Source organism: Pongo abelii, chromosome 18 (genome assembly GCF_028885655.2).
Source record: "Pongo abelii isolate AG06213 chromosome 18, NHGRI_mPonAbe1-v2.0_pri, whole genome shotgun sequence".
Lineage (NCBI taxonomy): Eukaryota > Metazoa > Chordata > Mammalia > Primates > Hominidae > Pongo > Pongo abelii.
This window is the reverse complement of record NC_072003.2, coordinates 31459675-31470276: the sequence shown is the minus strand read 5'-3', so window position 1 is coordinate 31470276 and position 10602 is coordinate 31459675. Positions and strand designations below refer to the sequence as shown.

The 10602-nt window shown below is 58.4% G+C and overlaps 1 protein-coding gene across 1 annotated transcript in view; it reads right to left on the bottom strand.

Moving 5' to 3' along the window:
* Positions 1–832: 832 nt before the first annotated feature.
* The window catches only part of SBK1 (SH3 domain binding kinase 1), a 30525-nt gene continuing 20755 nt past the window's right edge, over positions 833–10602 (bottom strand). The window contains exons 2-4 of the mRNA XM_024233120.3: positions 7033–7265; positions 5455–5657; positions 833–4569 (exon numbers count right to left, since the gene is read on the bottom strand). Of these exons, the coding sequence (XP_024088888.1) occupies positions 3718–4569; positions 5455–5657; positions 7033–7258 (1281 nt within the window). The 5' untranslated portion in view covers positions 7259–7265 and the 3' untranslated portion in view covers positions 833–3717. The remainder of the gene's footprint in view (positions 4570–5454; positions 5658–7032; positions 7266–10602) is intronic.

Sequence of the window (10602 nt, the reverse complement as noted above, 5' to 3'; positions counted from 1 at the left end):
CTGGCCCTTTCAGCTTTCTCCTGTCCCCTGATTTGGCCTCATCTTCAGGGAGGGTCTGCGGGCTCCTCCAAACTCGATGAGTCTCCCAGTTCCATGCTCTCACTGAGCCCAGCCTGCTGTTTGGGCAATGTCTGCCTTCATCATTAGATCACCAGCTGCCTAAGGGCAGGGGCCCTGTCTGTCCTGCTCAGTGTTGTGTCCCCAGCCCCTAGGAGGAATCCTGGTACTCAAAAGGTGCTTGGTAAAAAGGCACTGAGTGGTGAACTGGTCTGTCCTGTCCCTCTGGGCTTTTGCCTCTTTTCTGGCCAGGCTGAAGGGCTACAAGCTGAACTCCAGGCAAGGGACAACTGCCTACCCCTTGTCCCAGAATCTGGGTCCTGTTCCCCTCACGCTCAAGTTCTGAGAGGTCATAGGAGGACTAAAGCCTATGTCAAGGTCAAGTTTTCTTTTTTTTTTTTTTGAGATGGAGCTTTGCTCTTGTTGTCCAGGCTGGAGTACAATGGCGCGATCTTGGCTCACTGCAACCTCCACCTACCGGGTTCAAGCAATTCTTCTGCCTCAGCCTCCCAAGTAGCTGGGAGTACAGGCATGCGCCATCGCGCCCAGCTAATTTCGTATTTTTAGTAGAGATGGGGTTTCACCATGTTGGCCAGGCTAGTCTTGAACTCCTGACCTCAGGTGATCTGCCCGCCTCGGCCTCCCAAAGTGCTGGGATTATAGATGTGAGCCACTCCGCCCAGCCCAAGTTTTCTGTTTCTAGAGTACCTGTGTGCCCCCACCCCCACCACCCTCTCCACCCCAAACCTGAGAAAAGACAGCCACCCAGTGGTCATTTTTCTAAACTTTTGTTTATTTTTATAGCAATCGTCATGTTTAGAGAAGTAAATAACACATTTAAAAACCTTCTCAGGGCCAAAGGATGCCAGAGTATTTACAAACACATGGGGGAAGGGCGGCAAGACATGAGGGGCTGGGGCTCTGGGGCTAGGACTCTACCCAGGACCCTGCCCCAGGTCCTGAGCCAAGCATGGACGCTGATGTCAGCCACCAGGACTGTCCCACCGGCCACAGTGTGGGCTCAGGGAACATTTTGGCAGCCGTGGGGTTCTGTTCAGTGGGCCTGGTGGAGACCCTCTAGCCGACCTGAGGCCCCGCCTCCCACCCTGGGGGCTCCCCGCACCCCACAGACCAGCTCAGAGGGGTCTCTGGGAAGCACCGAAGGACGGGGGGCAGTGTGGGGGACACGGGGTCTGGGACAGAGGCCGGGATGCCCTGGCCTGCCCGGCGTGGGACAGAGACACGCACACACACATACACACTGTACCTTCACAGAAGAATCGCAACAGGGGAGATTTTTTTGTGTGTGATTTTTTTTTTTTTTTTTGTCTTCTAAGTCTTCATGTCTACAGTGTTATTTTTTGCTATTATTTTTTGTTTCTTCGACAGTGACATAAACTGAGGTAAACATCTGTGACCAACACCTCTCCTAAGGGGCAAAGGGTCCCAGCCCGACCAGCAGAGGTGGCAGCACCAGGGCCCCAACCTGGTGTTCTGGTTCTGCTCTGGGGTGAGGCTGGTGGCTGGCCCTCTGGGTGCCTCTGGGAATGAGGGGGCTGGGCTACATAACTACGGTCCCCTCCCAACTCTAACATACTAGATACTACAACAGCTGGGGAAACTCCCGAACAGGATCTTAACGGGGGGGGGGGGGGGGGAGAGAGAGATCGAGAGAGAGAGAGAGAGAGAACGGCAAGGGACGTCTACTGTGGAATCTCGATTCCTAGTTATTGCAGGAGAGATCAGGATGTCGCGAGGCCTAAGGCAAAAGGAGAAGTCGCGGCTGGGAGAGGCAGCCCCGATGGGCTCCAGGTGGGCCGGGGGCAGTGACCAGGGCCTTCTCTGAGACCTGGTCCTTGGAAGGAGTGGGGGGTTTGCTACTTACCTGGCATGTGGAGGGCCCATACCCACTGGGGAGGTGGAGTCTGGAGAGGAGTGGGCACAGCGGGGAGAGTGGGGCCAGGCCCTGGGGCCACCCCACACTGTTTGTAAACTGGACCCGGGCAGGGCAGGGGACCTATAGCCCTTTTTCAAGGTGGGAATGAGTGGGGAGTGGAGAGGTTGGGGCACCAGCCAGAAAGTGCTCGGAGTTCACTCTGGCCAGCCTGGCCCATCAAAGAGCCCCTCAAATGGCCCAGAACCCCAGGAGGGACCCTGGCAGGGGTGACCTGGGGCGGAGGGCCAGGCACAGGGACAGCCTCACCCATGTGGAGCTTATTGCGGGGGTCCCAGGCCTCCACAGAGAGGGGCAGGGGGTCAGGCGGGGGTCTTGTTGTCTGTTTTGCTGCCTGGGGGCCTGAACCAACCTGCAGGGGCCTCCTTGCCAGATTCCCTGAGGGGTGTGGTGCAAGGCAGGCCTGGGCACCCTGGGACAGCTGCCTGGGAGGACCAGGGTGTGGTGGGGGGGCGCTGCTGAGGTGTCTGGACACACAGTCACTGAATGCATAGGATGGCACCCACGCGTCTGCACCCTACGCATGTGCACACACACCTAGTCACACGCTCGCCCCCTTGCGTCCACTGCCCCTATTCTCACACCCACACATGCAGGTCCTACGCCCTGCACGTTCCAGTGCCAGAAACGTGGGAGACGTGAGGATGGGGTCTTGGAGGTTGGCATGTTTGACCCCAAGAAACCCAGGAGAAATTTCCAGCACGAACCAGCTCGCCACCTGCTGGAAGCCCAGGCTACTACGTCTAGGCTGTGTGGCAAGGGCTGGGAGGACCTGGCAGAGGTCCCTGGGCCTGGGACAGTGCAGCTGGCAGGGGGAGCTGGGCCCTGCTCTCGGCTCCACACTCACTCCCCTGCCCTAAGGATGCGGGGGCAGCTGAGAGCCCTGCCCTGTGAGCCCTTCTATCCCCACAAGTTGTCAGGACAATCCCTTGTGGTTAGGGGGAGGGGCGGGGAGAGAGCTCTACTTCTCAGCCAGTGCCAAGCTGCCCTCCCTCCTGGGCTGTGATTTCATCTGTGCAATGGGGGTGTGCAGGAGTCACTAGCTTCTCAGGGCCTGTCCCGCACATACACGCACTTATGCGACATCCAGACATTTGCTACATTTTCCAAGGACTTGGCCTCTCCCCTCCAGCCTCCAGAAGGGAGGGCAGGACACAGCTGCCCTCCGCTCACTGCCCTGATCCCAGCCTGTGCCCAGGGGCCTTAAGCCCCCTCTCTGCCCAACACTTCAGTCCCTTTCTGTACCCAGGGTGGGGAGGGGGCAGAGTAGGATGGCGAGGAGGAGGGGATCTGGGGTGGAACCGCAGGGTGATCTGCCAGGGGGTATGGAGGGCCAGGAGCAACGAGTCCGGGTTCCAGGACTCAGGGAGGCGTCTGGGAGTGTGGCCCGAAAGCTCCCTTGCTCCTGGCGTGTGTGTGTGTGTGTGTGTGTGTGTGTGTGTGTGTTGGGGGGGCCTCCGAATTCTCGGGTCTGTGGGGCTTGGCTCCTCTGGGCCAAGCCCCCGGTCACCAGGCCGCACTAGGGGTCTTTGGTGGCCCCCTCACCAGCCCGCCGGGGACGGACCAGGTGCCGGTCCGCGTCCTGCCTAGTCTACCGCTGCGCCCCCTGCCCCGCGGCGAGGTGGCTCCATTCCCCACCGCCGCACCGGGCACCGGCTCGGGGCGGGCCCCGGGCGGCTCCCGGGTCCGAGGGCGGCGGAGGCGACTCAGACGCAGATCTCGATGGCCGTGGCCAGCACCACCTGCCCTTTGCTCTTGTCCGCGCGGCCGTCGGTCCGGCCGGGGGGCCCCGGGGGAGCCAAGCCGGGCTCGGGCACAGGCACCGGCACGGGCACGGGCACCGGCACCGGCACCGGCACGGGCACGGGCACCGACCCGACGGCAGGGGGCGCGGGCCGGGAGCCGCTGCCGCTCTCGGTCAGCACCGTCCGCTTGAGCGGCCCGGGCGCCTCGAGGCGCAGTGGCCCGGCGGCGGGCGGGCGGTCCCCGGGGGGCTTGCGCGCGCGGTGCGAGGGCCGGCGGCGCAGCTCGGACGTGAGCTCGTGCTTGAGGAAGCGGAACACCTCCTTGGCCGGGCCGCGGCGCTCGGGCTCCAGGGCCAGTAGGCGCTGGAACATGCGCAGCGCGGGCTCGGTGAAGCGGCGCCACTGCGAAGGCAGCCCCGGCAGGCGGCCCCGCTGCCAGCGCACGAACTCCTCGAAGAAGGCGTCGGCGCCCGACGCCGCCTCCCACGGGAAGTTGCCGGTGAGCACGCAGAAGATGAGCACGCCGAAGGCCCACACGTCCACGCCCGTGTCCACCGCCAACCCGTCGGCGCGGCCCGCCTGGCACACCTCAGGCGCCGTGTAAGGGATGGTGCCGCTCACGCGCTTGACGCGGCAGCCCACGCGGCGCGTCATGCCGAAGTCGGCCAGCTTTACGCGGCGGCACTCGCGGTCGAACAGCAGCACGTTCTCGGGCTTGATGTCGCGGTGCACCAACTGCCGCCCGTGCATGAAGTCCAGCGCCAGGCCCAGCTGCTGCACGCAGCGCTTCACCGTGTCCTCAGGGAGCCCCACCTGCGGGCGGCCAGGGTAAGCCAAGCTCGGTTTCCAGCTCTCCCGCGCCCGCCCCGCCGCCCTCCCCTCCGGCTCCCTCTCTAGCAAGGCGGTTTTCGCCTCCCACCCTGTCCCCAGTAACTGGGGCGACTGCGCAGACGCGGCCCGGGTGCTGCTGAGCGCCCTTTCCCTCGCTGTCTCATCCAATCCTCATAGTGGCTACCATGCCTGCTTCTCCTATGGGGACATCGGGGCTCCAGGAGGGACACGCGGCTCTCCAGGAGGAGGTTGACGAGGGGGTCCGCGGCGCCCTCCACCTGCTGTCATTTTGCCCTGCCCGCTAGATACTTATCTCGTCGGTCTTCCCCAACTAGACCGGGGCTCCCTGAGCTTCCTGTCTTGTTCCCTGCTGTGTCCGTGCATCTGTGTCTCCAGATTCTGGCATGTAGTAGGTGCTCAGCAAAGAAGCAGGACCTGCTCCGAAGGTCTCATCACTCAGCCAGCAAGTGGCAGAGCAGATTTAAAGCTAGTGCCTGGAACCCTCCCCCACCGTCCCGGTTCCAGGGTCGCTTCCTCTGAGGGCCCCTTCCCAGGTGGATCTGACACCTCTCCTCTTGTGCAGCCCCAGGGGAGGGCGCAGTAAGACTTCATCCCATCATTCTCACTGTCTCCTTTCAGGCGCTCATCTCCATCTGTTATTATCTGGCCCGCTGTGGAGTGTCAGTTTCCCACTAGAACAGGGACGTTTGTCTTCTTTACTGCACATCCCCAGCTCCCCGAATGGTAACTGACATACAGCAGGCGCCCAGTAAATACTTGCTAATTAAATGGTCTGACTCCACTCCCACTCTCACACTCTGGGACCCTGAAGACCCTCTCCCCGCCCTACGCCACCATCCCGAGTACCTGGGGAGGGATGATGTCAAACAGGTCCCCAGCAGGTGCGTACTCCTGGGCAAAGACGTAGCAGTCCTCTGTCTCAAAGACCACGTCAAAGACCTTGATGATGAAGGGGCTGGAGGAGAGGCTGTTGGTGATGCTCACCTCCCGCAGGAAGTTCTTCAGCTTGGTTTTGCTCTTGTTCACAAACTTCAGTGCCATTTTTGTGCCTGATGGGAGCAACAGCAACAGGGTTGAAGCCCCCTCTCCCAGTGCCTCCGCGCTGGATGCACCCATGCCTGTCTCTGGACCCTGGTGCAACAGGGTCCCCAGCAGGCATGACTGTCCTCATCTCACGGATGGGAACAGACCCAGAGAGAGGAAAGGACTTGCCCAAGGCCATGCAGGCAGGGTCAACCTGGGCCTTCTACACCCAGTCTGCAGCCCTCCAGGAGGAGGGGGCGAGGGGGCCTGTGATGCTCTCCACCTCTCTCATTTTGTCCTGCCAGCCATATGCTTATTTATCTTGTCAGCCTACCCCAGCTAGAACGGGTCTCCCTAAGCTTCCTTTCTTGCTAAATGGATGAATGAATAAGAAATGAGACACTGCAAGGCATGTGTCCACAACTCTGTGCCTGGGCAAGCATCTGTGCCCATCTGGTACATAGCTGGGTGGAGCACACATGTGTGTCCACGGAGCATTTACACATCGCAGGCCCTGCCTTCAGCACTGCACATTCACAACTCACACTTCATTATGATCGTATGAGTTGTGCACTAATGTTACCCTATTTTACAGAGAAGCACTCTGAAGCACAGAGAGGTGAAGTCACTTGCTCAAGGTCACACAGCAAGCAAGTAACAAAGCTCAGGCGACCCCATGTTAGGTGCTCCTCCTGCTGCCCTCAGTTAGCACAAAGCCCCTGGACCCAAGCGCGTGCAGCTGTGGGAGCTCACGCAGCCCCAGCCCCTGGCTGGCTGGGTGGCACGGCTGTGACTTACAGTGTGGGGGAGTTATCAAACTCAGTGACGAAGCGACAAGGCTCTGGAGATGACTCCTGGGGTCTCGTTTTGGTTCACAGCCTCTGTAGCTGCAGGGCGTTGGCTATGTGGCTGAATTGGCCTAGGTCTCCCTGTCCTCACCTGAGAGATGGTGATTGCCATACTGACCTCACAGGTCCTTCCACCACCCATTAAGTGTGGCACCCTGTTCCCGAGGAACCGCCCTCACTCTCCGTCCACCTTCCTGGGGTCAGACATCCCTGAGATGCTGGTGATACTCAGACACAGCCAGCAACCCTGCCCTCTCCAGATGCTCCTGGCACAGCCCCTTGGCTGTCTCAGTCACCCCAGATGGCCCCACAGCAGCCCATCCTGTACCCTGGCCACTCTGCCCCGGATTCCTCCCTTGCCCCATCTGCCCAATCTCCTTCCCTCTGGGTTGCCTCAGGCCTCATCCTCTCCACCTGGCCCCTGACCCTGCCTCCTGGCTTCCACAGAGCACCAGAGAGCCCCGGCCCAGCTGGAAGGTCATGTCCCCTGACTCCGACCTCCCAGCCCTGCCCCACCCCAACCTCTCAGCCCTGCCACCCTGCATTTGGTCACCTGTGCCCTTGTAGACCACCAGGTCAACCTTCCCATAGGTGCCTTTGCCCAGCTCCCGGACTAGTTCGTAGTGCTTGGTGACGTCGCTGGCGGCCAGTGTGCGGAGAGTCAGGGCCTGCATGTCTTCAGTGAGAAGGGGCACACCGGCACCAGGCCCAGGGGCAGTCCCCGGCCCACAGCAGGTCAGGGAGCGGGGCGGCTCAGGCTCTGGGCAGCCCATGCTCATCTTCTCCCTGTTGGGTGGGGGTGGTGAGCATGAAGTGTGACATCAGGCAAGGATCCCCTCCTCCAGCCCCTCCGCCCTCCCCAGAACCCAGAAAACTTGAGGATGGGCCCAGATGCCAGGCCCAAGATAACCACAAGGGGGCGACAAGCATCTTGGTCGCGTCGCCTTCCCCAAAGCCTCAGGGGCCAGGCCTGAGTCAGCTCCCCCAAGACCAGTCACTGCCAGACCCTGCGCTTGGTGGCACCAGCCCCTCTGCCTCATGCTGCCACCCGCACACAGTGTCAGGCAAGGCCCCTGTTTATGTCACACAGACACAGCCAGATACCGAGTTCACACGGGTACTCCCATTCACAAGTGTTAGTTTTGTTTATTTGGATTGTAGAGAGGGGGGTCCCACTATGTGGCCCAGGCTGGTCTCGAAATCCTGGACTCAAGTGATCCCTCTGCCTGGCCCTCCCAAAGCGCTGGGATTACAGGCATGAGCTACTGCACCCAGCTTGTTTTTATTTTTATTTCTGAGACAGGGTCTTGCTCTGTCACCCAGGCTGGAGTGCAGTGGCACAATCACAGCTCACTGCAGCCTCGACCTCCCAGGCTTAAGCTATCCTCCCATCTCAGCCTCCTGAGTAGATTGGATTACAGGCATGCGCCACCACACCTGGCTAATTTTTATTTATTTTAATTTTTAATTTTTAGTTCTGGGGTACATGTGCAAGATGTGCAGGTTTGTTACACAGGTAAATGTGTGCCATGGTAGTTTGCTGCACCTATCATGCCTAATTTTTAATTTTTTTTTGTAGAGTTGGCATCTCACTATGTTGCCCAGGCTGGTCTAGAACTCCTGGCCTCAAGTGATCCTTCCACCTCAGCCTCCCAAAGCACTAGGATTACCAGCATGAGCCACCGTGCCCAGCTTATTCACAAGTACTGACGAAGCACCTGCTGTTCCCCAGGGCTCTCCAAAGCCCGGAGGACACAGCATGGAACAAACACGTAAGATTCCCTGCCCCCATGGGGCTTACACCCCAGGGGGAGAAGGGCAGTAGACACAGTGATCACACCAGTTGTATATTATGATTGAAAGTGGTATGGCTGTCCATAAGGTAGGGGGTGGGGAAGAGGGCTGAAGGCCATGATTGCAGCATCACATAGCTTGGCCACATGGTCTCAGGCCAAACCGGCAGGATGGTATAGATGTGGCCACACCATCCCACCACACACGGCCACACATCAGCACAGCCTGGCAGTGCCTCCCCCACTGCAGATGACCTCACCACCCGACTAATGAACACTGCGCCTGGCCAACCTGACTTTTTAAAAAATTGTATTTAGGCTGGGCACGGTGGCTCACACCTGTAATCCCAGCACTTTGGGAGGCTGAGGCAGGCGGATCACTTGAGGTCAGGAGTTCGAGACCAGACTGGTCAATGTGGCGGAACCCTGTCTCTATTAAAAATACAAAAATTAGCTGGGCATGGTGGTGCACGCCTGTAATCCGAGCTAACGAAAATTAGCTGGGCATGGTGGTGCACACCTGTAATCCTAGCTACTTGGGCGGCTGAGGTAGGAGAACTGCTTGAACCCTGGAGGTGGAGGCTGCAGTGAGCAGAGATCGTGCCACTGCATTCCAGCCTGGGCGACAGAACGAGACTCTGTCTTAAAAAAAAAAACTGTATTTGTATTGAGACAGGGTCTTGCTCTATTGCCCAGGCTGGAGGGCAGTAGGGTGATCATATCTCACTGCAGCCTCGAACTCCTGGGCTCAAGGGATCCTCCTGCCTCAGCCTCCTGAGTAGCTGGGACTGCAAGCATGCACCACCACATCTGGCTGATGTTTAAATTTTTTGGAGAGATGGGGTCTTGCTATGTTTTCCAGGCTGGTCTCGAACTCCTGAGATCAAGCGATCCTTCCACCTTAGCCTCCCAAAGTGCTGGGACCACAGCGTGAGCCACCACGTGGGCTGAGACCTGACTTGTCACGTGGGTGACAGTGAACTAACTCTCCATCCGTGGCCTTCATTTCTTTATTTCCCCTTATTTTCCCTTACCTCATGTCATTTTTCTAGTTTTATTGAGGTATATTTGGTGTTCAAAAAACTACATATATTTGAAGTGTACAGTGTGATGATTCTGACATATGTATACATCCCTGCCGTTGAGACCACGAACACATCCATTACCCCAAAGTTTCCTTTTGCCCCTTTCTAAAACCCCATCCCTCCCCACCCCTGCCTTCCAGGCAACCATTCTGGGCGTTCACTTCTCATCTGTAAATGGAGAGGGGTAGACTAGGGGGGATGAGCCTTTCCCAGGCGCAGGCACACATGGATATGTGTCTGTGTGTGCACCGGCAAGAGAGGCCAGGGCTGCCTCCTTTAGAAGCTGCCACCAGCCTCCAGCCCCTGAGCACCTGCTTCCCAGTGCAGCCTCCCTCTATCCTCCCTGCACTCCCTTCTCCCTCTCTTTCTCCCCCACTTTTTTTTGAGACGGAGTTTCTCTCTTGTCACCTGGGCTGGAGTGCAGTGGTATGATCTTGGCTTACTGCAACCTCCGCCTCCTGGGTTCAAACGATTCTCCCGCCTCAGCCTCCCAAGTAGCTGGGATTACAGGTGTGCGCCACCACGTCTGGCTAATTTTTGCACGTTTAGTAGAGATGGGGTTTCACCATGTTGGCCAGGCTGATCTCGAACTCCTGACCTCAGGTGATCCATCTGCCTCAGCTTCCCAAAGTGCTGGGATTACAGGCGTGAGCCACTGCACCCGGCCCCTTCTCCCTCTAATCCCAGACATGTCACTCCAGCGTCCCTAGCCTGCCCCTAAGCACCCCTGCACCCTGAAGAACAATGACCACAGCTCCATCTGGGAGAAGGCGCAGATGTAGAGCCAGACAGCCTGGGTCTGATTCCCAGCTCTGTCACTTGCTAGCTGGATGTCCTTGGGCAAGTTACTTCCTCTTTCTGTGCCTTAGTTTCCTCATCTATACAAAGGATATAATAATAGTGCGTTGGGCCAGGCAAGGTAGCTCACGTCTGTGATCCCAGCAATCTGGGAGGCCAAGGCGAGAGGATTGCTTGAGGCCAGGAGTGTGAGACTGGCCTCAGCAAGACCCTGTCTCCACAAACATTAAAAAAAAAAAAAAAAAAAAGTTAGCTGGGTGTGGTGGCGCACACCTGTGGTCCCAGCTACGCAGGAGGCTGAAGCAGGAGGATCACTTGAACCCAGGAATTTGAGGCTGCAGTGAGCTATGATCACTTCACTGCACTCCAGACTGGATGACAGAGTGAGACCCTATCTAAATATAATAATAATAATAATAATAATAATAACAACAACAACAACAGTGC